The sequence below is a fragment of the Dinoponera quadriceps genome, unplaced genomic scaffold (assembly GCF_001313825.1).
Source record: "Dinoponera quadriceps isolate SergipeBrazil2010 unplaced genomic scaffold, ASM131382v1 scaffold1750, whole genome shotgun sequence".
Taxonomy (NCBI): Eukaryota; Metazoa; Arthropoda; class Insecta; order Hymenoptera; family Formicidae; genus Dinoponera; species Dinoponera quadriceps.
Genome location: NW_014556445.1, coordinates 1,310,489 through 1,337,456, shown reverse-complemented (window position 1 = coordinate 1,337,456; position 26,968 = coordinate 1,310,489). Strand labels below are relative to the sequence as shown.

The 26,968-nt window shown below is 45.7% G+C and overlaps 2 protein-coding genes across 4 annotated transcripts in view; one reads left to right on the top strand and one right to left on the bottom strand.

Moving 5' to 3' along the window:
* Positions 1-26,968, top strand: part of LOC106747455 (tyrosine-protein kinase transmembrane receptor Ror) — a 254,793-nt gene that overhangs the window by 46,322 nt on the left and 181,503 nt on the right. The gene's annotated exons all lie outside the window — the stretch shown is intronic.
* LOC106747456 lies at positions 454-26,968 on the bottom strand. 3 transcript variants are annotated; one of them, XM_014624986.1, is made up of 3 exons: positions 26,791-26,968; positions 6,921-7,057; positions 454-6,178 (listed from the first exon to the last, which is right to left on the bottom strand). In XM_014624986.1, exons 1-3 carry the CDS (start codon positions 26,966-26,968, stop codon positions 3,671-3,673), a joined length of 2,823 nt encoding a protein of 940 aa, XP_014480472.1. In that variant the 3' UTR covers positions 454-3,670. The 3 variants fall into 3 exon arrangements, with proteins under 3 accessions (XP_014480472.1, XP_014480473.1, XP_014480474.1); XM_014624987.1 differs by lacking the exon at positions 26,791-26,968 and adding an exon at positions 19,831-21,590; XM_014624988.1 differs by lacking the exon at positions 26,791-26,968 and adding an exon at positions 17,391-17,914.

Here is a 26,968-nt window from a genome sequence, read left to right as displayed (position 1 = left end):
GATTATAAAGAAAGAAATTATTTTTTATTTGTCCATTTACCTATTATTCTTTAGATTATTTAATATTTACTATTTATTAGATTATTTAATATTTAATATTTGTCGCAATAGTATATCTGCAATTGACAGTATAAGTTATATATAATTAATATATATATTGCAGGTTGAAATTAATAATTAAAAAAGATTCAATGCAGGTAGATTTCAAAATAATCGAACATTAAATAATTCTGAAATAAGTCTTTCTTTTCAAGCTTCAAAATGGCAATAAATAACTATCCGTAGTTTCAAAAAACGATAACTCATGTAATGCTATATGTAATATACTTCAAGATTTCCCGATTAATGTAGAACCAAATTTAACTTAGGTTGACAGTTTCAACAGGATTTCCAAAGGATATCCTCGAATAGGAAAGTTCACAATAGGAGGTAGGTTGAAAGTTCTGCGAGAAGTTCGAGACATCGAAGCACAATTGAATACTTTTATTCCGGATATATACGAATATAAGAATCGAAATTTTCAGTAACATATTCGGAACACGATTGACAAAATTGGAATTCTCGGTGTCTCCATCCTCCGCACGGATTTTTAATCTGACAAAGTCTGCGTGTCCTTCCTAAACATTCAGTCTTGCTTTTAATTATACTCCGCGGCTGCGCCAACTTGCACACGCTAGCGATAATCAACACGGATTATCGAATTCCTTGGCGCATAATGTGTCGAGATGATCTTAGAGGTCTGGAGTTATAATTTCCATATTCGTCGCAGCGCGAGGTCTGTTCCTCCTACGATAAGACGAAAGGCATTTCTCTCTCTATCCTCCCCTCTCTCTCTCTCTCTCTCTCTCTCTCTCTCTCTCTCTTTTCCTCTCTCTTTCACGTACCTCGCGCGCTGGTTGTGCCGAGAGCACGTCTCGCTGTGACATTTGCAAATGATGTTAGATCGTATTAGCGTGCCATCTTCCATTTACGTGCCACTTTGCGAGAGAGACAGACGGTGTGTGGAAGAAAGAGAGGAGGGAGGGAAAGAGAGAGAGAGAGAGAGAGAGAGAAATATCGAGTCCTGTTCCTGCTCCTTGTGTGCTTCGCGCAGCCAAGCGGAGTCGAGTCGTGTCGAGTGGAGTAGAGAGTCGCTCCTAAACTAGTTCTAAGTTAATCGGTGACGGCGTTACCATTATGGTGTAGGATTGCGAGGACGCAAGAGGACCAGGGACCTCCTGGAAAGATGGTCTAGCGGACGAGCCACGGGAAAAGGGATGATTTGCATTTTAATTGCACCGACAATCTTCTTTGCCGTCCTCGTCGCTGACACGTCCGTACCGCGCTTACGATCCGACTGGCTTTTCCCAGAATTGCGCGCCTCGAAATTGTACATAGCGTAGCTCGCTTTTTATATCCGAGATTAATTAATATTTGGGTCGGCCCGTTCCGCGAGATAAATGGCCGTGTGATTCAATAACGCGCGGCCTCAAAAGATTCTAGTTACGTACGTTATTAAAGATTCATTTGTGACGAACGTGTCCGTCGCGCGTCGCCTTGTCGGACACGGGAATAAAATTAAAACGATTGCGAGAATCGTGCAAAATTCACATTCCGCGCGGTTATTACTTTAAATGTAGTGGAAAAACGACCGTCTAATTTTCGGTTATATCCTAAAGTAACAATTAAGGTCGCGAGATAATTCCTAACAACTGTGACGTGTTGCAATTAAGACTCCACTTTTTCCCCCTGGTAATATGTATAATATCTCATTTTAATTACATATTTTTTTCTATTATGTTTCCCATTTCTCCACTCGTACTCCCCCTCTTCTCACTTTTACGTAACTCAACGACGAATAGAAAAGCGTGGAAGTTTCGAGGAGAGATAATCGCGAACTTTGCTGCTGAGTTTCACTTGTATCCCTTGGCTCATTAATAAATTTCGCGCAAGCGAATAATCGATGTTCCGCAGAGTTATGGAGATGGCGATATTGTTTGTTCACATCATCATCCGATAACCATTGGTAGATAATTTTAAATAATATAAACCCTTTTATCAAACGGCTCGGCTAATTGTATTAACACGTATAAATTAGTTATCAAAATATACAAGAATATACTAGTATACGGCACGCGGTTACTTTATATACATCTGTTTTCTCGTCGTCATTATTTTAAACATTAACCCGACTACGTAAATGCGTGGAATACTCATTGCCAATCACCATTTGTTGTAATTCATCATTTCCGTGTACAAATTAAAATATCGAAAGTGCGAACAATTATATGACAGTTAATGAACGACTAATAATAATACTTTTCACTTCGTATACGACGTTTCGTTGAATCCTGCGTGTGTGTGTGTGTGTGTGTGTGTGTATGTGTTGTATGCACATAGCATAACTATAAAACAATACATCCTACGTCATAATTACGAAGTAATAAAACGCGTGATAATCAAGGACCGATACATTTGTAACAGCAATTTTCTAAAACCGACTAATTTCTAGTTAGTATCTTCCTTTTTCATGGTGCTCGCGGCGAACCTAACATCCTGTACAAAATACATACACCAATAAATAATAAATAACCTACGTTTGAACGATGTCTTGTGTACATGAAGATGCGTAATATAATTAGCTATTTGACGGGTTGAAACTATCTCTCGGGGAACCGAGAAACTCTCGAGAAACTCTTAACCGTGGATCGTTGCACGCCACCAGAGGGAAGCCACATAATTCGAGCGGAGCCGCGTACCATTGTCCGCGCGACGTGCGCGGTTTAGGACACGCTCACGCGGACTTCGGCAAATTTGCCTTAAGAGCGGACGCAGGCTCGCCTTCGTGGTCTCTTGGTAGAACCAGTTTAGATACAACTGTCACCCCGGCCGACAGCCGGGCTCGCGTTAGGACACCGCAGTAGTACCGCTGTCTGTGCTTATTTTACGAGCTGCACTACCGGCTACAGTGGTGGTTCTCTTGCATCGACGGTCACGGAGGGGTTAAGGGTTCTTCCTTCTTGAATTCACTCCGGGGCCCATCAGCATTTCCCTTTGGTATTTGCCCTTCGAATTATTCAGTCGGTCTGGCCCCTCTCACGGCCGAGAGAATCAGAAAGCAAGAATCTTTCGCTGTTGACACAAATCGTAGCTGTCTTAAATAAATAAGGCCGACAGTGTCGCTTTGGCCAATAGCTCCCCCGTTTTAATGTGTGTCGTGAGATGCATACGGTAATATATACACGTCGAATCGCATCCAGGTGCGATCAGTGACGTAATGTAAAGGACATCTCGGTATGATCGCCTCTTGTGGGAGCGAATCGCCGGGATCGGCGATATGATATGTGTGCTGTGGTGGATGTCAGTCCTCAAAACTGATGCACGATAAGAAGCAGTAATACGCGTTGCTATTAACACTCGTGGTAATTTCAAGCGATACCTGTCCCCGGACATTATTATGTAACCTTGTAATCTGTCTTCTCGTTCTTACGGAAATAGATCAGTTTCACGGATTGATCACATAAAAAAAATATCAGATACCATCTAAATAGCGAGTGATGTGTTATATAATACACGAGCGATATCCTCGGATTACCATTCGCTTCTCGATTTTGAGGGTGAAAATCACTTGGCGCCTCGTCCTGCCTCCCTAGTCACGTCCCTGAACGGGACACTGAATACACAACTGTGATTAAATGCAACCATTTCCCCAACACGCGCACCACGGCACATTACCGCTACTGGTACTCGTCTTGCGAGCTTTCACGCTGGCGGTTTCCCGACTGCTGACCGAGTTCGTCCTCTCGCGTTCCGAACTCAACGCGCCGCCGTCCGCATATTTGTCCTTGGACGCGTCCACACTGCCGCTGCGCGAGGTCTTTAGGGATGTCTGGGACGATCGTCTCTTGGAATTGATGTAGACAGACACGCGCCTGTTCTGGTCCTTGCGCGGCGAGTCCTGACCCGAGGACGACGACCGGCTCTCATTCTTGTCTTCCTGCACGTCCGACGTGGTCGTCGTGCTGAGCTTCCTCAGTCTCTTCCGCGCCATTTTCCCCGGTGAATCGGGGGTGTCCGTCGACGTGACGCTGCTCTGTTTCCTCAGTCTTCGTTGCGCTGCCGGCGATAGCGGTCGTTGCTCCTTGACCGTAGCCTTGTCCCTCTTCACGATCCTCTTCCGTCTCTGTCCACTCGGCGAATTCGGCGCGCTCGTCGTCTCCTCGTCCGGGTGCTCGTCCTCATGGTGCGAGTCGCCGTCGATCGACGTCTGTGTCTGCGCCGGTACCTTCGCCGCTACATTGTCATAGTACACCATTCCACCCGCTCTCTGCGGATAAAACTGACCGCGCGACGCCACGAACGGCACGCTCTGATACGGATTCTGATTCTGCAGGTATCGATTCGCGTTCAGCCTCCGCAACGTCGACAGATCGTACGACGTGGCGGAAGGTATCAGGGTGCAAGGGCTCGGTCTCTCGAAGGAGGTCACTTGAATATCCTGCTTGCCGCCCATCAGTTGGTCGCTGGGGATCAGCAGACGATTCTTATCGGACAAGTGAGCGACGTGAAACCTCTCGTCCAAATGCACGCGTCCGAAAGCCGACATACCGTACTGATAAGCGGCACCGTCGTCGTTCACTTGAACGGAGAGCGGCTTGGTGGCGGACGAACTCGGCTCCGTTCGATAGTTCGGGCAGAGCTTGTCGAAGTTCCTCAGGAAGGGGTTCTTGAAGAGACGGTAGTCTATCGACGGCAAGTTGGGGATCTCCGGCGTCTCGGGGCTCGGCGCTTGCTCGGCTCGAGGTATCTTCAGTGTCACGTTCAGGTGACTCTTGTACGGCCCGCTCGTTATGTTATCCAACGTGTTGTCGCTCTTCGCGAGCATCTGGGACTTGCCGTCGATGTGACTTAGTTTGCAGTGCTGCGCCGCGCTTTGACACTCGCTCGAGAGGTCTTGGCAGGATACCGACTTCATCAGCTGACCGCCGCTTCCAGCAACTCTGCTGTACTCCGCGAGCAGCAGGTTGTCCGTGCTCAGGAATGTCCTCGACTCGTCACGCTCCCTCGAGACGTCCTCTCCGTCGCAAGCCACCGCGCCGTTCACGTAGATGTCCGCCGAGCCTTTCTGCCCGGCGAAAGGATTCGTGCGGGAGATCACTGTGGAGGCGGTCTTACCGCTGCTCGAGCTAGTCCCGGTGCCGAAGTGACTCGTGCTGGCGGTCGGCGACTCCTCCTCCTGTTTCTTCAGCTTGCTGGGCAACGGCGCGAAGAAGTGCCTCGGCCTCTCCGGCACGATGGTCTCCCCGGCTTTTCGACTCCCGTCTTTCCTCTCGTCTTGCCCGTCGACGGAGTCCACGCCGACGTTCCAAGCGTTTCTACCGACCGTCTCCTCGGGACTCGACAACGTCGACGCGTCTTGGGTCCTCATCGATTGCTTCGCGTTTTTACGCCTCAGGAAGCTCTGAATATCGGACGACGTGGCGCTCGCCAACGAAGAAGTCATCTTCGAGTCCGGCGTTCCCGTCGCTTGCATCTCCGACGCGCCGGGTGTGACGTTCGTGCCAGAGTAGGCCGACGGATGTTTCAGGGGAACCACGTCGTTCTGCCAACCGACGGGCGGGACGTGGATTCGAGGTAACATCGGCTCGATCGCTTGATCTAGCGATCTAGAGTCCATGCCGACTAACGGGATCAACGGGTCGGACTGTAATCCCGGGCAAGGCGAAGCCAATAACGCGTCCGTAGGTAGCATTAAATCAACCGTATTCGGGAACTCGAACGGACACTCGGTGTAATAACTGGTTCCGCTGAAAGCGCCCGTCGGCTCGTACGTCGCCGGATAAAACGGGATGTTATCGTGGAGCTGCCGGGGGCCGAGAAACGGCGGCGGTAGGTGCCGGCCGTCATCGCTCCTCGGCTCCTCCAACGACGGGGTCGCCTCCTTCCTCTCCTTATCCTTCCGCAGCTCCTCCTCCTCCTCGACGACCGACAGATCGTCGAACTCCACGTGCAGCCGGTGCAGACTGCTGCTCATCTTCTCGAAGGAGATCTTCTGGTTCTCCGCGTTATCTAGCTGCTCCTCCTCGTTAAAGCCCTTGCTCGTCTTCTCGTTACTCCCCTCGTATTCCTCGTGCTCGCCGCCCTCGTCCTCCTCGCAGGAGAAGTCCGACTGCAGGCCGTCATCCTCCTCGGAGCGATCCTGCAATTTCCGACACGTTCCGATCTGTCACCGATTCCAAGTCCTCCGTAAAGTTTGATATTTTGCGGAGAGGTCAAGGCCGATACTTTTATAGTCGGGTGAAACTTTATTCAATAATATATTGACCATTTTTTTCGACGGAAGGAAATCGTCGAAATTAAAACGAAAAAAAAAACAATGTGTCTGACCGTGGGAATATCGGCTTTGAATGTTTTGTAAAGACCCGCATATTGAGAGAAAAAATGTGTAAAAAACAAAAAATATGTATCCAATGAATACTCTAATAACATTAAAAAACGCATAATGTTTCATTAAAAAAAAATTGTTTCTCAGTGTAAAAATGTGTATAAACATGTTGTTATCGAATAAATAAATATTTTTTAATTTTTAGATATTTTCTCTCTCAGTGCGGGAATTTGTTGAACCTAATACAAGGGAGAAGAGATTTTCCTTCTGATTTAATATTTACACGCTCGCGTTTCGGAAATTCCACACGACGTTATACTGAGTATATTGAAGTTAATAATACATGTTCACAGTGTAAAGGCAGAAGAGCTTACAGACCAGATGTCGTGCTCGATAGGTACTTAAACGTCGTGTTGAAGCTTTGCGATGAAATTTCCTCGCGATGCTTACAAAGTGTTAAATGCTTACGAAGCACGTATTCTCGCTCGCACGATCTCGATCGCTCGCGAGAAGAATCGAAGTGCGAATGAAAACTCGGCCGAGCTACTCTACCCACCTCGTACTCTTCGCTTTCGCCGCGGATTTTCTGCCTCTTCAGGATCTCCTCGAGCTTGTCGTACTCGTCTCTGAGACTCCATATCTCCCTACGCAGTTGCTCGTTCTCCCTGCGCAATTTCTTGATGTCGTTCTGACCTAAAAACACGACGGACTAGAGAGAGATCGGCTCGAACCCCGCCCGACCAAGCTCCGTGTCCCTATATCGACGTTTAGGCCGACATCGCGGCGGATTCGTCTCGCGATTCTTCTCGCGGAAATCACTTAATCACCATCCGTTGTAGTGAGGATCAGCAACACACGGTTGCTCGCAACATGCGCGCTGCATCTATCGTAACGATCGATCATTGGTCAACGCGGCAACAATCTCCGCTCGAGAAGCCGGCTGCCTCTAACCCTTCGCCCTTTCGTGCGTCAAGGAGCCGGTGATAAATCACCGGAGCCGGGCCTTCCAATTACTTAACTTCGCGGAGCGCCGTAGAGAGAAAGAGAGAAAGCGCGGGGGAAAGTATGGAGGGAAAGAGAGAAAGAGATACGAATAAACTTCGCCGGCCGTTCGCGCGAATAACGCGTTAAATTCTTTTTCCGCGCAGAACGTGCCTATCCCCGATACCAAGCGTTTGATACTCTTCCTTCTGATGGGAACGCCGTAAAGGCGTAAGGGTGAACGTAGAAATGAGAAGGTACTAGCCATCATATTTCTCAGCTGTGGGATTGAAATATAACGAGTGTTTTGTGTTACACAACAGTATGTTCAATTTCAATTTTACGGGTTATGTTTGTCTTTAACCTTACAGTATCGCGCGCATGATAGATATCATCTATGCGCACTAAAATGCATTGTTCGAAAAATATTAACAATCTCTCTCGCCTTCGTGTATTTGTCAGCTAGAAATTGTTGCTATCCGTTTTAAATAAGATCTCTTATGATTGTTATTTACATATAAATAAATATTGTTAATTTGTAAATCGACTTTTTAATTGAAAATATCAATTTATCAATGGAGGATACTTGTCATCCACTAGAACTAATTGTGTTGCATTTAAGTACGCGACTACTCCATATGGGGAAAATATTGTAATAAAAATTACCACAAAATTTCGTAATCCTGGATCATACAGTCGTACGGAATTATGACTGAAATTATGATGTGTCGCAATTTTTAGTGATGCGCATCATGCGTATATATCACTAAAGAATACAACACACATAATAATTTCTATAATATTCCGGTGTAATCCGGCATTATAAACTTTTGTAATAATTTTTATTGTAATATTTTCTACGTGCAGGGTCAACGTTGTTTGCATCTGACGATGCAAACACGATTAACGCAGACCACTCGGAATTTTTATATTTTCCAGGAAAAATACGGAAAGTTTCCCGAGTTTTTAAGGAGAGAGGAGGATAGAGAGGTAGTACCAAATTTTCTATATCTTTGTTTTCTCTTTTCTGTGTAGGTCAGTATACACGAGAGTTTGGAAATCATTCAGACCGAATGATGTATGCGGGCGCAAGCATCGGCGGTGAAAACGAAGTCGATTGGTGGTTCTTCTTTTTGAGCGTTAGTGATCTTCAACCCACCTAGATGCGAGTTAAGTTAAGTATCTCATCAGTCATCGGTGCGCCTCCTTCCACTTCGGTGATTAATGGGTTTATGCTCGGAGCATGTTTTCCCCGTGCTTGAACTGCAACCCGATCACGGAAGTTTTCAGATAACTGCGCGATCTATACCGTTAAGAGCTTTTTATTACCTGCGGTATGTGCGCGCACGCGCGCGTGATTTACGTTTTTCTTGTCGAAAATCCGGCCGTCTACTGTTTTAAACATCAGGGCTGCTAGAAGGACGCTTCAAATCGGGAAAATGGATAAAATTAAAAAGGCTTTATTTTCTACACGAAAAAAAGATTTGCGGGAGAAATTGCATCTCTCTCTATTTGCCATGACATTTTAAATATGTTTATTCTCAAAAAGGATCAACCGAAAAATGAACCGTCGTTAAACAGTCACAAATTTGTCCGTGACTCGCGCGGTATTAATAATCGCTTCAGCGTTAACATTTCGCGAAATCCGATGCGTTCGCGGATTACCATGCACATCACGCATATAGACTCGGCGATTCCGATCGCGAAAGCCCTTGCCGTTTTTCTCTAATCAGATTTTTGCACAGTACGAAATATTTCGCGCGGCTTATCGGTTTTTGCGACGCAAAAACGCGCACGGGCAAAAGTCGCGTATTATACGAGCGCATACACGTGCGATAACAGCTCGCTTAAGCCTAGCCGGTAAGTGCGCGAATGCGAGTACGCTCGTGTAACAAGAGAAAAGCCGTGTGGTAAATCAAGATTATAAAACCTGGCTTACCAGTCTGAAATTTAAATAAATTAAATCCTTCCGGAGGTTCATAAATTCGGATTTTCCCTGTGGACACCGCCTGCTATTTGGATGTTATTAAAACTTGGGCCATTTATCTTCCGCACGAGCCCCGTTTGAAAGCGATATTTGCTCGAATACACTACAATCGGCCATTGATTTTTTTTTACTCGTCGATGATGGAATAAAGCCGTCCGATAAATTCGTTCATATAAAAACCATCCGACGCAATTTGGACGTATTAACTCGGCAATTCGGCTCGAATGCACCCGCTAATGTTTAGTTTGTAGGAATGTTTCACCGCACAAAAGGAAATCCGTTCGCTGCACCGTGTATTCGCACGGAGTGTCTCATGTCAACCGAAAAATAATTGATCAATTCTCGATATTAAATTCCGGAAATTTTTTAATTACACAATATCGTCGCCCGACGCTCGACGTTTATGAAATATCTTCACGATTGTTTCGCCTTTCATCGAATTTGTCGAAAAATCCACCACGGAAATAATTCCTCGCGGCGTTAGGTCATCTTCTATGCGCACAGTTCGGGAGAGTAATAAAGTTACAGTCGGTCGCACGTTTGAAACGGATCCACGACCGTGCGTGACATTTATGAGCGGCGCGTAAAAAGAAGAAATATCGCGCGAGTTATAGATCTTATATCAAAATATGACGACGAATTTTTCTCGCTTTTTACATACGCGTAGATAAGTTCGCCGGGACGTGTGCACGCATGCGCGCGCAGATATTTTTAGCCGCATGCAGGATACCCTTCAATCAAGCATCAAGTTGAATATTTGCGAGCAGCGGCGAGATGTGACGCGCTGAAAATGCTCTCGGTTGAAGACCACCGGTGTCCATTTTATTTTCGACAGCGAGATGATCGTGACAGCTCTAGTATCGTGTAGAGTTATCACCGTACGTCCTACCAAGCGTAAACATTCGCCGGTGTGGGAGTACTGTTTGCAACGTCGTGATATTTTAATCCCCATGTCAGCTCGACGTAAAATTAATGAAAGCGGCGTTAAGAAGAAAAATGTTGAAAACAAGTGCAGAGCAGTGGAACACGTATCGAAATCGTAGTAGTTTTCTTAACTCTAAGAGTAACACCCAGGATCTTGATCATTGAAATGAATTGAAAGTCTTTCAGACCTTCATAACGAAAAAAATATAAAAAATGTGGTTTTTGCATTATTTTAGTCTTTTAAGAATTACTATATTTATTAACAATTTTTGTTTATTGTCCTTATAAACTGGTTGCCGCCAGGAAATTATTAAACTGATGACACAGTTCAATAAAAAAAAAAAAAACAGAACGAGACCGGTCACTTTTCGTAACTTTTTGAACGTTGAATATGAATCCGGCTTGCAATTGCTCCATCACGTCACAATTTTGACAAATTTGCAGTTGAAGTTGCAAAAAGGATTATTTTCATTTTGATTGCAGTAAAACTTTCCCAGCACGCCACATATTTTAATTATAATATGACAAAATACGTAAAAATAGTCCTTTTTACAACTTTTATTACAGATTTCTCAAATTGTGACGTGATGGAACAGTTTGGAAACCGGATTCGTATTCAGCATCAAACAAAATTATAGGAAATGACTGGTCTCGTTCCAGTGTTCGGGAAAAGTCATTTCTTGTCGAACTGTGTAATAGCAATTGCCATATGGATCCAACTTTTTTTCTATTAGAGAAATAAGAAGTGAGATATAATGTCTTACACAAAACGTGGAAAAGAGAGAAAGCGAAAGGAAACGCGTATGGACCTCACAGACCTAACATGTTACCGTAAAGATTAAAAGCGTAATTCCATTTAGAGGAATGGCGCGCATGCTTGTACTAATTCGCAGATTCGTATTTTCGCGGGAGAAAAGAACGGGGAATAAAGGAAACAAAAATTACACGGGTTAGAAGAGGGAGCGTATTCGAGAGTTCGCGTTTTCCACCGCCGCCGCCGTCATCCTCCTTTCGTTTGCTGTGGGCGTTTTCGCCGCGAAGGTGATCAAAGCAGCTGCGAAATACATATTTGGTTTCGCCAACTCGCCCTCCTTCTCCTATCAGCGGGCCGGAATTTCTTCTGGTTCTTTGAAAAGTAGAAATTGCGTCCGTGCGCCTCCTGACGCGAAAGCGAGCGCAAACGAACTCGGGGGGAAAATATTCGCCCTGGGTTCGCTTTTCACTCTCGCCGCTTTTCTCTCTCCTCCTCCGCCACCGCGACTCGCGTTACTTTGAAGCGCGGCGATCTTCGGCGAATACAAGAAATCTTACGGTGCACACGGCGACCATGTAGCTGGCGACCGATTGATCTCGCGGGAAAAATTTCGCCCGTTTGTTTACACGTTCTGTGATTCGCGCGATCGGTTCTGCTAACGAGTCGATGAGGAGCGAGCGAGAAACGAAGCCCGTCGTCGTTGGAATCTCGAATTCTCGCGATGCGGCGTCGTAATAAGATAAGTGAAAACCCGATGTAAGGAATAGGAAATGAAATGTAATATCGTACGCTGATGTAACGAGAGCATAATTTCGATTGAGAATTTCAGTGGTAGGGGAGGCCGGAGCTAGTTGGCTAATCGATTATTTCTGCTACTCGAGTAAGCGAAAATTTCAAACATTTCGAGGATAATAATGAAATCCCTATTTGCTCGATTCTATAACCTGTTAGAAGACGACGGAAATGATCATTTAATCAACTTACCCCTTTAGCTAACTAGCATCGGTCCCCCTACATTTCTACTCACCCCTTACAATTCTCCCCCCCCCCTTTTTCCCGGACCCGTAACGTCAGACACGCGTTTGCGATCCGAATCAATTGCTTTACGCGGCGGTTTCGAAAAGCAAAAAGTAATATCTCCCATTGGAAATTTCAGTTTTGCAATTTCGCCGTAATGTAATTTCTCGGCTCGGTGTCACTCGACGACGGGGGTCCGCGCTGGAAACTGGTCACTATGGAGACCGCGTCTAGACCGGGTAATCTAGATCGACGGCTTGCCGCGTTAACTACTACTTCATTTAAGGTCGGCGAGCTCATAGTTACGAAGCGCGGTCCTTTTGGATATAATCGAACGTGACACGGCCGTCCATCCATCGGCCGCCGGAGAACGCCCGAATTAGATCGCGCCAATGTCCCATGTAAATTATCGCTACAGACCATCATTGTAATACCAGGGGTAACTTCTCCACGGGGTGGCAAATCCGTACCAGTCGCACAGAAAGATAGGCTTACCAGAAGTTCTCTCTCACAAAACGAGAATCTGTTGTCTCGTTTCGAGATGGCTCTCTCTCTCTCTCTCTTTCCCCCTTCTCTTTCGCCCGATGGTCAACAAACAGAATCTCACAAATATAAACTGAGTCCAACGCGTAAATTTTGACGCACGTTATAATTCGTGGAGAAGTTAATTTCTTTTATGTGCAATATGTTCTCAATATATAATGTTAAATGTCTGGACGAGTTAAAACTCCGTCAGAACAACGATTGTTCGCAGTGATTTGAAACAGAGCGGCCCATCTCCTCTATCAGACGTAGTAGCACTATAAATATGCGGCAACACGATCGACGCGAGAGAAAACACGAAGTATATCCATTCGCGAGCGGCCGCAATTAACCCGTTGTCGTTCTTTATCTTCCGTCGCGTTAAGATCACCGATACTGACCAGAGATCGGGCCGATCGACCTTTCTTTTTAAAGGGAACACATTAATATTCGATGGCCACGGTGGTGGAGAACCACCTCATAAATATCTAACCCTTTCGTCTCGCTCACTCGCTCGTTTCTTTCTTCTTTTCTCGCTCTTCCCCTCTTTTTATTCCTTCTCCTCCCGAGATCCGACCTGGCGCCTCACGAGAGGTGTTAAGGACTGATCTAACGAAGGTGCGCGCGCCGAAATTCGTGGACTTTCATTTTCGCCGTCCGAGGTCGTATGTATGCAAAGAAGCATCAGAGCAAAATAACGCTCTTAAGCACACACATTCGTTTCTGACGATCCCTTCTGGTGGACGAAAGATACGGGTGGATACCATTACTACGACTAATTGTTATAATATCTCGTAACGATAAAATATATCCTAAGGAACAAACGGATTACATTATAGCACCGTGCCGGTGTGTATTTACTGAGAATATAAACTACTTTTTTGCCATTATAAACGTGTCCACACAAATACTCGAAAATCTCATCCTTTCCTTTTAGATAAATCAGATATGTCACTCGACGGCTATTATTCTGCACGCATTCTGAGGAAATATGAAATTATAATATTTAAAAGAGATTTAATTACTTCAGAAATTATCGAATTCTTTTGTTCATTAGAGAGGTCGCGGCTTATCTTTTACGCAACACGTTTACTCGTCCAATCGTACGGCTTGATACCCCCAGGCCCCGGGCCTCACGGGCTCATACCTAAATGTTTCGTCGTGTATATGCAAGACTATCGCCGCGGGGCAGCCGTACCATTGACAGAATGACGAACGTTCCAGGTAGTCGCCGGTTACACCGAGGGCTCGTAAATCAGAAGATATTTTCCATTTCGATGTCCAGGGAGGCGTTGCTTTTTTCGCCTTTTCTTCCCTCCTTTTCTGCGGTTTTTTCCCTTTCTCTCTTTCTTTTTTATACAAACGTCGCGCCACCACACGAGACGAAGCGCGGGGTATAACCGCATGCCAAAAATCAACGTTACGTCGCGAGCGGACTGCGAAATGTGACGTTCGCACGTTAACTTCACACCATCGAGATTGCATTTCTCTTTTTTTCTCTATCTTCCCTGCACACGTCACGCAACTTAACTGAACTATCCCCCGGAGGTTAATCGAACCCACGAGGACAGGTCGAGATAGTGAGCGCGACGGACGGAAGCCGCTTCGAGCAAGAATGATTAGCGCCATGACGGAGTTCCATTATTGAGCCGAGCGAATTTTTCAAATGCGCAAAGACGCGATACCGCCATACTTGAGGAAATTCCGACCGCGGATTCATTCTTCCCCCAGAGAAAGAGAGACGATTTCAACGATTCGCTTAAAAACGCATTAAAAAAATTCTATTAATAAAAATTAGGATCTCAGAGAGTAAAAAAGCGACTTTTTTAAGGTAATTGATTCGTGATAATATTATTAGAAAGGTATCGTCTTTTCGCGCTTTAACGTATAATATTTTTGACTGGGACTACCCAGTGTTAGGCATATGTCTGTGAGTATATCATATGTAGCGACAGACGCACATAAATACACGCTATTAGAGAAATGATCATGATATCAAATTTTTCCGTATTTTTACTGATTATACTTTAAGATTACTTAACCATTCTATCTTTAAAAAAAAATGCCTAATCAAGAGGCACAGAAAAATATAGTGTGTACAATATTGCCAAATATTTACAGAGATTAACTGACACTTCCACATTTATCAGAAATTGTGTACTTAACATATATATTTTTGAGAAATTAGATCATTAGATCAGATTAACCTTATAACTTTTTTATAGTGTTAAAACTTCAAAAAATTCCTAAGAAAATAAATTTACAGGCCAACTACTACTTCGTCGAATCACTTTCAGAGAAAATTCGGATCGAATCATTTCGTTGATATTCGATTGATCGTCGATACGATTTTATCCCACAGAGCGAAAAGTTTCGGTGATTAAGTGGATCGCCGAAAGTACACCTCTGGAAACAGGATTGTTCCGTTAAAGGCCGCAGACGACTGGTTATCTCACCATTAATGCTCACGTTACACTGGGAGTTATAATCGACTGTCGGATAGACAACTTATATCACGCTGAAAGTGGAACGCCCGGTTATCACGCCGTTAAAGCCATACCGTCCGCTCGGCGTTAATCGACCGTCAGACGGGAGACTTATTAGGTGGTCGGCGCGAGAAAAGATTTTTGGAAATTCCTTGACGTGTTTCGTCTGTGGCGGACCGACGGTGAAAATTCGCGTCAGAAAATTTCCGCAGCTTCCGGCCCGTCCGATATCCAATTAGCGTGTGTCCAGCGCGATATTGGCATGTGACAAACCGTAGCGGTATCGACCTAACTCCGGGACAAATGGGGGGCCACATCAAACATGCGCGGACGCAATGTCGATTGATTGACACGGATATACGGTGTGCGTACGCCGTCGAAATAAGCGGCTCCGGTTGTTGTTTATGGTTGCGTCCGTCGGCGGACACCTCCGCCGCGAGGTGTTCCCCCGCGCTTTATAGGCACTAGAACACCGACGTGGCTAAATTATCGCCGGCACACCGTGTGTGTGTGTGTGTGTAACGTGCACGTTGCGACCCATCCAGATACAGATATATACATTCCACGAGTATATTCCTGGACGCGCGGAGAGTTCCATAGAATTCCCGATGACGTAGTTCCCTAGCCGGCGGCTCGTCGCGGTCCGGCTTTGCGCGGCCCATAGTGTCAAAATATCCCGCCCGTCGAGTGGATGCCTTGAAATATAATTACTACCGGCACACGTTTTTCGCCGACCGTTGTTCCCGTCTTAAATCGCGGCCTCCGAGACGCCCTGTGGTACCATGGAGAGACCCCCTGCGGTACCAACGACAAACCCGCCGTAATAAAGTGTCACGCGCAACGCTAACCTGCTCGACGGTGAATTTTACTCATTACGAATGGCGCCAGTGTGCTTAGGGAACTGGAAAGTTTAGAATTTATATCAAGACGCTTGATAACATACAATACGCGTTCGATCATAACCGGTTAGTTGGCAGCGGCGTGTTGAGCGAAACGGCGCGAGAAGTGTCGATTCAGCGCAAGAAATACGTGCGGGGCACCTCGGGCTCAAATGATTCCGACTTGCTACTTCGGTAAAATTTGCGGTTTGGTTCTCGGCAACAATGGTGCCACAAAATCTGAAATTTTATACGAGGAGGTTTAGAAGTTTCACTTTAGTAGGCGCCGTCGGGATCGGGCGGGAAGGTGGCGCGAGTCCGGAGATCGATCCGGAATTTCCATCTCGCGCTCGAAAGTTTCGGTGCGCGGATATCGACGCGTTTTCCGCGGTAAAATGCGCGCGCGTCCTCGATCGAACATTCGAAAAGTACGATCGAGGCATTCGCGAAAACACGAGAGTTGTTTGCCTCTCTCTTTGTGAATGCGACGACAACGTTCGTTTTCGCCCGCGTGGCAGATTTTTATGAAAGCCCCCGGCTGCGAGAGGTGTCTCGTAACACTTTTCGCGGGAGGAACGGAGACAACATTTCTACGCCCCGGCGAGCTTGCGCTTCCGCCCGTCGCGCATTGAAAGAGCCGCTCGTCTTTCGACTCTTTCAGCTTTCTGTCTCGCGACGCGCTTTCTTTCCGCGCCGACTCGCATCGTCGACGCACTACAGGCCATGTCACAAGTCGCAAACTTTTACGAACTCGTCGCTTTTCCCTCAAACGCGTCCCCAGACGTTCGCTTTCGGAGTCGAGATATCCCTTTTGTGCGAAAATCCGAGCTTAATTGAAAGCGGGAGACTTTGTTGTTCGGTAAACGCTGAAAAATGAGTTTGGCCGGATCTACCTGTACAATAAAAAAACGTTTTGTACTTTTGTTTAAATCGACCCTTGTTAAATTGTTAACATACCCGTATATTAATTCTATATATTGTGTTTATGTTGTCTCAACATATTGTGTCGATATTCAGCATGTATAAATGTAAAAATAACACATTTTATACTTCTGTATTGATTAACGTGTTATAATTTTTGTCATCATATTTGTGTTACTTTTCAATGTATTTATCTTGTGTTAAATTAACACAAAAATTTGAGTGGACCGTCTGAGACATGTGAAATATATTAAATTTAACACCAAATTTTTTACCGTATAATAGTGGACAACACATTTTACTTGAAGGAAACCAAATTTCAATTTTTCATGAGCCCGAATTTGGTTTTTATAACCAGAAATTATGTTTTCTTCAACTAAGGCGCGTTTGGCTGTGTTCATTGTCAGGTGGAATCAACCAAACTCATTTTTCGGTGAAGCTCGATGATGTCCGCGAATTTCTCCCGCGAATACTCATCGCCGCAGGATTAAAATTCGCCCTCCGACGACGCATCTCCGTTTGGGAGAAATTTTCACGCTAGAGCGAGACTACTCACTGTAACATTGCATCTCTCCCGTGCGAGTTTCCCAAAGCAACAGCGGCGCCAGAAAACTGAATAATGACATCAGCCTTATTTCCGACGCGCCCACTATTGTTGTATCGTTTCACCATCATCTCACTATATTATTTATACGCGCCCGGAATATAATCCGCGAACGTTTGTTCGCCGATCCCGTGCGAGATTAAACAATTCCTCGTGGTGGCAATGCGATTATTCACCGTGCCATTGCGAATTTCCCGCGCGAGCTTAAGTCAAGAGCGCGCGAACGAAACCGGGCGGAATTGCATAATACGACCCGCGCTTAGGAAGCACTCACTGTCATTCCACGCTATCGTTTCACCCGCGTTCTGTATTTATTGCGATCGTGTTGCCACGATTGTGAGCCTCAACTCGTACTTTTATCACCGGTGCTCGCTCTCGTGCGGGAATTCGTCTCCGGAAATTCGCCGCTGCGGTTTCCTCGCCGAGAAAGAGAGAGGGACTCCGCGCGCGCGCGCTTACTCAGGGAAACTGCAACAAGCCCGCGTCCCCCCCCTCCCCCCACCGAGAGGTGGAAATTCCGCGTCCGCCGCGAGGCAGCGGCGAGTTCCTGAGGTGCCGAGTGTGTCGCGTGCCCGGGATTACTTTCGCGTCGGTGCTTATTGTTAGTCAAGATTGCATTGTCAAGTTGGGATTTCCGGGAATCTCGCGGGTGCTCTCCACGCCGCTCCGCCGTGCCGTATCGGAATTCGGGACGGCTTATGCTAATTTTGTTGGTGGAGGAGAGAGAGAGAGAGAGAGAGAGAGACGGAGAATGGAAGACGGAGAGAGTCACGTGCTCCCATCCGACGGCCGCGTGTGCATTCGCCGCGTCGTCGCCGTCGACCACCACGTAAACGTTGCACGCCGTCGTCGCCGGGATCGCGTGCATCTGCGCGCGCGGCGCGCACTCGGCAAAGACGGTGTACCATTATGTATATCTCCGTGTACCGTCGTGTGCACCTTTCTCGACCTTCGTACCCATTAATTACCGACGCTGTCGTGGAAACGCGCGCGCACGTCCGCGCTCGGAACCACCGCCGTCGATCTTGACGGTAATCGCGCGTTTTTCGATTAGCTCGCCACTCGTTTCGCCCGGGATCATATTCGCGAGTAGGGTGCATCGGAGAAAATTAACGACGAGAGAGAGAGAGAGAGAAAGTTCCATTTATTAGGCGATCCGGGAATGCCTCTTCAAGCGCAGAGAGAGAGAGAGCGCTCTCGCAAGATGCGAGTCGTAATTTGAGCGGACGTATATCGCGTACTTAGAGAAGCCGTTCGCGCGAGAAGCCCAGCAACGATCTCGTAAACTCGGCCCGCGCCTCAGCGTTATAAAACCCGCGCCTTTGACTCGCCTTCGGATTCAATATCATCGCGAGAGTGATAATACCGTCCTCCGCGTTGTCCTTTACGAGAACTCTCTCTCTCTCTCTCTATCTCTCTTCTTCTTCGCGTTAACTCGGAGAAGAATTCTCCACGGCGCACTAGCCATTATGACAAACTGATATCTCCTTGCGCAGCTCTATAGCGCAAGGACTATAGCGGAGGAGAAGCGTAGCCACGTAGATTCTATCAACGAGAGAATCGCATCCACCTGTGTGCTCCATAGACATTATCGTGTCTCCCTTTTTACGGCGAACGAAAGGGTGGTCGGGCGCCGTGCGACAAGCAGATGAAGTGGGTGGGTATTAAAAACTTTTTTCATAAAACGTCTCCGCGCGCGCGCGCGAGGTAAGTACCGCGCCGTAGAGAAAGGAAAGGGAGAGCAAGGGAGCTCTTTTGCCTGTCTGGGCCACGTTAATGACGTTTCCCGAATTTAAACGCTCGATTACTCGGTGTTTACCACCCCCGTTGCGCTAGTCGTTGTTGGAAAGACCGAAGGGGCTCGCGTCGCAAATTCCGTAACGCGAGCTTTCAAACACAGCTTTTGTACAACGCCGCAGATTTTCTTTGAAAACTGAGACATGTTTACAGTTGAATAAAAAAATAGACCTCGATCACTTTAAGATAGCTGCTATGTCAAATCATTTTCTTAAGAATCTTTTTAAATTTGAGCTGTATGTTTCGGTGGAGATACGTGTACTATTTACGAGTCTGTGTAAAGTTAGAAAATGATTGACCATTCGGAAGCTAAGATATTCGTAACTAAAGATGACACTTTTCATATGTGTTCCTTGAGGATAATGTCCTATTTTTAATTTCTATTTCTAATTTTTTAGTACATTTATTAGAAGTTGATGACATAATTTAGCGATTTAGCTCAAATCGCGAGATCATCGCGTAAATCGGAAGAGAGAATACGTGAGAAACGTGAAATCGAAATGATTAAAAAGACGCTGATGTATCTATCGTCGTCAGTTCGTGTCGCCGCATTGAAAGATTAAAGCGCGCGGGGAATGCTTGAAGGAGCTCGTACCGGAATTCCGCGACGAGAGAAACGAACTTTCCTTCTCTTCCCGCCTGGTCGGTCTGCTTGTGTCTCTTCTCTGCATCGTGTCCGTGTCCCGTTCTTTCCATTTCTTCGCGCCTCAGAAAGCACCGTACATGCGATGGCTTCTCGTTGAGGAATCGGTTCGTGACTCGCCACGACGGATCGGCAGCGGCAGCGAGTTCTCGCGTTACGCGCGCATCGCCTCTTTAATGAAGTCATGCGCTCGGACGGCGGTCATTTCGCCAATCGAGTCATTAAATACCCTATTAGCGTGCCATCGACAAATCACCGTTGGCTGGCTAACGGCGTGGAGTCTGAGCTTCATCTTTCGACGCGAATTTATTCCGGGAGAGTGCCGCCGCGAACGGAAACAGTCGTTTCTCGGAGTAGCCGTATTTTTGCGACTACCCTGTCAGTCGGTTGCATCGACATCGTGCCACACTCGTTGCTTCCTCCTCCGTATGACCGAATGTTTCCCATGAAAAGCTGCGATATTCCGTGCTGTACGACGAATGACGTTCATCGGTACCTCTGAGCGCGCCTCGCGCAATTCGGAATGTCGAATCGATATTATTACATTTCGAACGATCGGAGACTTCCCTTTTTGATTTTAATAATAATGATAATAATAATATAATAATAATCTTTATTAACGGGGAGCGTTCTTTAATACGCATAGACTGTATTCCGAAATGTGCTGAATTGAAAACTTATAGTTCATGTTACATATACTATGGATTTTCAATGCTGTCAGTACTTTCAGCACATTTTTGGGATGCGGCCATAATTAAATGAAAATATAGATGAACAGACAGAGGAAAAAAGAGTTGCAAAATACATTAATATATAAGTACTGACGTGTAATAATAATAATAATTTTAATCATAAAACATTAATTATAGTGAAAATGTCGACTTGAATCTAGGTATTGATTTAAGCTTTTCGCTGCGGCGCACTCCAAACGAAAGTGCTTACTACGCGCGGCACGATATTCGATTGCGTGACACTGAGGCGGGGTAATATAATAAAGAAAATTTCAACAAAGTTTCGAACGAAATGCTGTACGGTATCCGTAAATAACGAACGATTTTCCACGACGCATATGCAGGACGTATGCAATTGAGAAGCTACTTTTCGGTGATATTTTGCGTACACGTCGTACGCAGCGAAAGGGTTCATACAGAGAGACTGATTTAGGATTTTTGACAGAGATACCCACGAGCGTCGGTAACACACAGTACGGGATACCGTGGACGAGTAACCACTGTGAAAAGCTCTTCACGGGGATAAATCGGTCATACGTTTTATTAGCACACCAACAACTCGCACGGCTCGTTAGATTTTCCCGCTCCTCTACCCCGCGCGAATCCGCCGCGCACTTCGCACGCCCGAGCCTCGCGAATTTCCCGTCACTGTTCAACTTCCCTCCGTCTTTCCCCGCGTCTTTCTCTTTTTCGTTACGTAACCACGTGACGCGCGTCTCAGCCAGATGCGCGTCTCCGTCGTCGTCGTCACGCTGAGAATGACTTCGAGATATCACCCTTGAGGCATCGAAGCGACGAGATGACGAGTGTCGCTAATGAACCGCCGGACCAGTCACGGATGCTTGCTATCGTTCGCGAGTTTGACAGTTTAGCGAGGGCCGCGAAAAGCGTGCCGGCCGTTTTGAGTCGCCGGGCGAACTAGTCGGCGCGTAACTACATCACTGCCGCGGTCTTTATCCCTACCTACCGCGAGCTCTTCTTCGTCCGCTTCTTCATCGCGCGTCACGAAACCACCGCCGTAGGTCTCTCTCTCTCTCTCTCTCTCTCTCTCACTCTTTCTCGCCCTCGTGACTATTTAAATCTTTTGTAGTCCCCCGTGGTCTCGCAGCACCAGGGCCGTGTCGTCAGACGCCGAGAGACGATGACACAAGCGTCGTCGTTGGGTCAAGATAGAGGACATGTCTTGCCAAAAATAAGAAAACTGGCCGACTAGCCGGGAAATAAGTCGAACGGAGATGATACTCGGACGAAATGTGTCGGAAATCGTTTCGCGATCGCGACAGTCCCGCGGATTTAAGTGGTGAAATTTCCCGTTTTCCAATTCGCTCCCGAAGTGGAAATAGTGCGGACAAAAGTTACCACATCATTTTCCTACGGTCCAATTATGTCGGGATACAGGAGATAAGAAATGATACGGTGTGTTAAAATTACCCAGCGGCGGGTGCTACTAAGGGAGGGGTTTTGGAAAATACATAAATTTAGTGGAAGCATTAGATCTCCATCCGGGGGAGATTCCTCGCCGGCGTCTGACAACATAGGTCGACGTCCAGCAAGTGTTCCGGCACTGATCAGCGTCTTTGATGTTATTTTAGAAGCGTCGTCGTCGGCGTTCTTATAAATTTCACCATTTTATTGTCCGCCTTGACCGCGATATTACGCAATAGCTATCCGCGCGAGGAAGATCTCCGTCGCTATTTTTTCCTCGACGAGCGTGCATATCGTTCAAATTTATATGTTTTCATTCATCGTCAGGCGTTCGCCATATGCACACGCATACGTGCACTGTATACGTGTCTATTCTAAACACGTCGATGATATTGGCGCTTTGTCTAACCGAACTCGAACGTTAGAACCGGAACCTTTCATCGGAACGTAGCGACACTTTCCGTCGGGCACGTTTCTCGCCTCGCCCTCTGTCGCGCGGCAATTGTCCTCGGTGATTTAATATCGTTCGTCGCGACGCGAAAGAGGGGCTTCTTGTGTCCGAGATCATCAGTTTCGAAGTCCGACAGTGGAGCGATATTTTTGATATCGAAGAAATTCGGTGCAGAGCCGCGCGAACTCCGCCAGGGCGATGATAAATTGTTCATTAGACCGGCGCCGTTTCTTCACGCGGCGGTGTAATCTATCAAGAGGTTGAAAAAGGACTCAAAATAATCTCCGTGCCTGACGTAGGTGGCGTCTGGTTTTCCTATCGAGCGGGGGCGCGTAGCGAGCGCCTGGAAAAAGAGGGTCCAAGAACCGGCGGATTGATCCAACAGCTCACTTTGAACCCTCTCGGCGTGCTGTCAGTTTTTCTAATCGCGGGGGATTTTCTGCGCACGCCACTCGAATGCACGACGATAATCCAGCTGCATAATGTGTCGTGAGGGGCAAAAAAGAGCGTGAAGCGCTGCCTCGGTACGCCGAGGGTGTGAGCCGGATTCTCTCTGTTTGACATATACTGGGTGGTCCTAAAGCGTCTCTAATTAATCGTTTCGTAACTGGGAAGGCGTAAAACTGCGCGACGTAAAATCCATAACGGGGCTTCTATTGGAATTTAGATAAGCGATTTTAAAACAAAGTGCGGAGACACTTAAAATTTCATTGTTATTTCTCCAGTTCACTTTTCAAGCTTTCGTGTCGAATGAATACTTATTATCGAATTATAAATACGAGAAGCCATTTTTATTAGGATATTAATTTGTAAATAAGCCTGCATGAAATAACTTTGACTTCAGTGCTCGATAACGTTAGATATACCAAAATTAATGCATTATTTCTTTCTCTCTCTCCCCTCCCCCCCCTCCTCTCTCTTATCTATGCACGGAAAAAAAAGGGAATTAGCTGTCCATATAACTAAAATTTAGTTACCAGACCTAGTTTTTAGCTAATTTTTTTTTATGCGTATGCGATATGTATTTAAAATCAGTAGTTATTTTATATTTGTAGTTCGAAAAAATCAGAAATTATTTTATATTTGTAGTTCGAAACAATTGATAGATGGGACAGTGAAGAAATTCGAATTACTGTTTGATCGATCCAGCGGTGGGCGACTGAGGTCGAGCTAGGTTTGACGTAACGTTGTTACGTAGGAAAGTAAGCGAGCGCGCTTTTAGAACCTGCACAGCGTCGACATCTGGACATCGAGTTCCGAGAGAATGAACGCCACACTCCCGGAATATTTGCCAAAACAAAGCTTTTCTTGGCTCCACAGGTAAATAAATCTCGCGAGGGGATCGCGATTCATGCGCCTCTCATTCAACCTTTTTGCGTTCACGTCACGCTTCCTGCTCTACGTGAATGCATCCCTTCGAATTCCCATTCCCGATTTATGATCAGCCCTCTCAGAGAGAAAGAGATCCGACAGAAATACGTGATGACAATTGTACCTACCATCGTTAATCGAATTTCCTCGGGAGAACGCGTTTGTGTTCAGAAGCGACCGATCTCAACTGGGACTTGGCGATGAACCCGACAACTGGACGGACGGATCTTCACTTTCAGTCGATCGACTTCTCGCGACCGACGTTGCAAATGTACCGATCAATTACGCGGGCTCGCCGCGTTCACTCTGAGCCGCGACGAAACGGCACGCACACCCCGTGTATTCTCCCCTCTTTTCTTCGCTGTTTATCGCGGCACCGATTTCCACGTCAAAACAAAATAAACCGAGGCGTCACGCGAAGAAAGAAAATATTTCCCCGTGCGAAGTGGAGCGCGGATGCGTTTGGCGTCATCTCGGTCGCTCTCGGGCGCATTTAGCAACTGAGTCAAGTCTGCTAGATCGAGTCCGCCGGTACTAGAGGCTCTACCACTCGCTTACCCGACTGGACAAATTCAGCGGGTGCGGCCAGCTCTCGAAAATAGTTTGCAGCGAGTTCGCACGATATACGGGAGGATTCGATCCGCCGTTGGCGCGTATCTATTTGTAGGTGACCGTGGCGCGTTGCAGTTTACCAGGCCTGCCATAGGAATTCCCTATGATCATCGCCCGTGAAATGTATTCAGCTCTCCCTGTCGTCCCGTGTATATCGCGCGTAATGGAAAATTCATAATTAAAGCGATGACAGTGAGATTTGCGAGACTAATGAGAATCAATTGGAAATATCCTACGACTGCGGCGCAACGAAATTGCGCGAGCGTTGAATTTATTAAAATCTCGCCGAATCAATGGAAGGTCTGAATTAATAAATTTATTTCAGCGAGCTTGTTTCAAGGGGGAACGGTGTCTCCTGCACGAACGGTGAGCCGTGACCTTGTGAAACTTTAATCGCGTATCCTCCGATGAATTCCAGCTTGATTCTACGTTAAACGCCCCCCGAACCGCCTCGAATATCACCCGAGATATCGGTCTCGCTTTTTTTTTTTTTTTTTGAGAAAGTATCCGTTAACTTTAATAGAATTTCGAGAGTTTTCAAAACATTTGGCGCGCATCAAAATTCCTCTTTAACATGGTAGTTAAATTAATCCCTGATTGTTCCGGCGCAGTCGTGACCCGTAGGATCAAATATTTAACATCATTAGTTAGCCTGGTCTGCCACTAACGCGCACTGGGAGTCCCTGTGAAATTAATTTGGCCACCGAGTGCGAATGCTTGTTTATAATGACATATTAATCATTCAGGCAACGGCGTTCAGATCGATTATGCCTGTAAAATTCGCTTAAAACCCGCTCCAGATATCTCGCGAGATACTCGGTTGAAAACTGCCAGAGCGAGACGAATTAATCGATTGTAAACAGAACGCGGAGGTGTTAAACGGATCAACGCGTTTAGTATCCGAACACACGCGGAGAACAATTTTGGTTATTGCGAGACGCGAATTTCGTCGTTTCCCACTCGATTCATAATTAGTAAGTTCGATGTGTGAGCATAGAATACGTATAAAAGTATATACATCGTTGCTATGGTTGCCATGTTTGGATTGAAAGTTCACAGCCATAATACGCGAAATGTTCAAATATTATTGAAATAGTAAACCAAAATAAGTTAATAATTAATCACAATATAAAACAAACTTACTTTTCATTTAATTCGTAGACATTTCGTTGACTTCATAGATGGCAAATCTTTGCTTGTGTTGTCACTTAGCTAAAACTTTGGTTGATTTTCAGCAAAAAAACACGAGTCAACACATCATTATTATTTATTGTCATCATATGCTTATTTCGCATTTAGTAAAGAAAAGAATAACAGAAAAGAATAACAGATGATATAACTACATTTGTGTCGACTTTTTCCTCTTGCTGGAAAACAACCTTTGACACATTCCAACCGGAAACTGATCCAAACATGGCGGAGTCAATCAGAAATTAAACGTACGGTGTTTATAGGTACTCTATGTAAGCATTGTTTATCGCGCCACCGGAAAAATAAAGAAAAATTCTGGGGATTTTTCCCGTCCTGGAATATTCTTATTAAGGTAGTAGCTCTGCATATCATATTTTCAGTGGCGCATCAAGGACCATTTATAAATTTAATATTTATCAGACAATATTAAGTTCCTATATATTTATTTTATTACCTAAATAATATATGTTAATTTGAAACACACAAAGTTGAGATAGACATATATACACAATATTACAAATATGAAAATATGATTCTTTATTTTCCCTTTTAATGCTATTTTTTCATTATGTGTATATATGTATACGTATTTCGAATATTACTATAAATTATGAACTTTACACCGTTGTATTTTCAAAATAATATGGTCAATAATTCCGAAATTTGTGTATAATGTCTCTATATTAGTCCTTAATATCGTAATAGTTTTTAAGATCCTAAATGCGATTAAAAAAAAAATTAAAAATAAAAGTTAAAAATTGTGATATTAACCTCAAGGGACATGTATAAAAATTCATTTTCAGTTGCAAATATCTTAGCTTCCGAGTGGTCAGTCGTTTTCTAATTGCGCCAACAATTAAGTTATGTTTAAATCTGTATATATCGCGAGAGTTTCAACGAATTCTTAAAAACTCATTTTATGCCGCTACTACTTTAATTCCGTGCGATCGAACCGAACGAAAGGAAGAGTAATCGCGATATTGTGACGTCCCTTCGCAAGGACACATTCGAGACCTCCGACACAGTCGCGACTTTTCTCTCTTCCCGACGAGCCACCGGTAAATCTGCGCGAGCTACCGCACACTCCTCCATCTCTTCTCTTTCCCTCATCCCCCGCCCCACGATCTTTACCTTGCTCCACCTCGGCATTGATGTGAATGGTCCTCAGTCTGAGCTCCTCGTTCTCGTAAATCATCCCTCTCGAGGACTTCCGGTCGAGTTTTCTATTTGGCTTGACGCTGAGGTCCCTCATCCTGGTCCTCAGCATCCCACCCCCGCCGACACCCCCCCCCGCCCCCACCCCCGCCAT

What these genes read in the sequence shown, in the direction of transcription:
- LOC106747456 (XM_014624986.1), bottom strand. Translation starts at nt 26,968, where the DNA reads ATGGCGGGGGTGGGGGCGGGGGGGGGTGTCGGCGGGGGTGGGATGCTG. An exon ending in CAATGCCGAGGTGGAGCAAG is followed by an intron (nt 7,058 to 26,790) that starts GTAAAGATCGTG and finishes TCGTGTTTTTAG; the next exon opens with GTCAGAACGACATCAAGAAA. An exon ending in GCGAAAGCGAAGAGTACGAG is followed by an intron (nt 6,179 to 6,920) that starts GTGGGTAGAGTA and finishes CGGAAATTGCAG; the next exon opens with GATCGCTCCGAGGAGGATGA.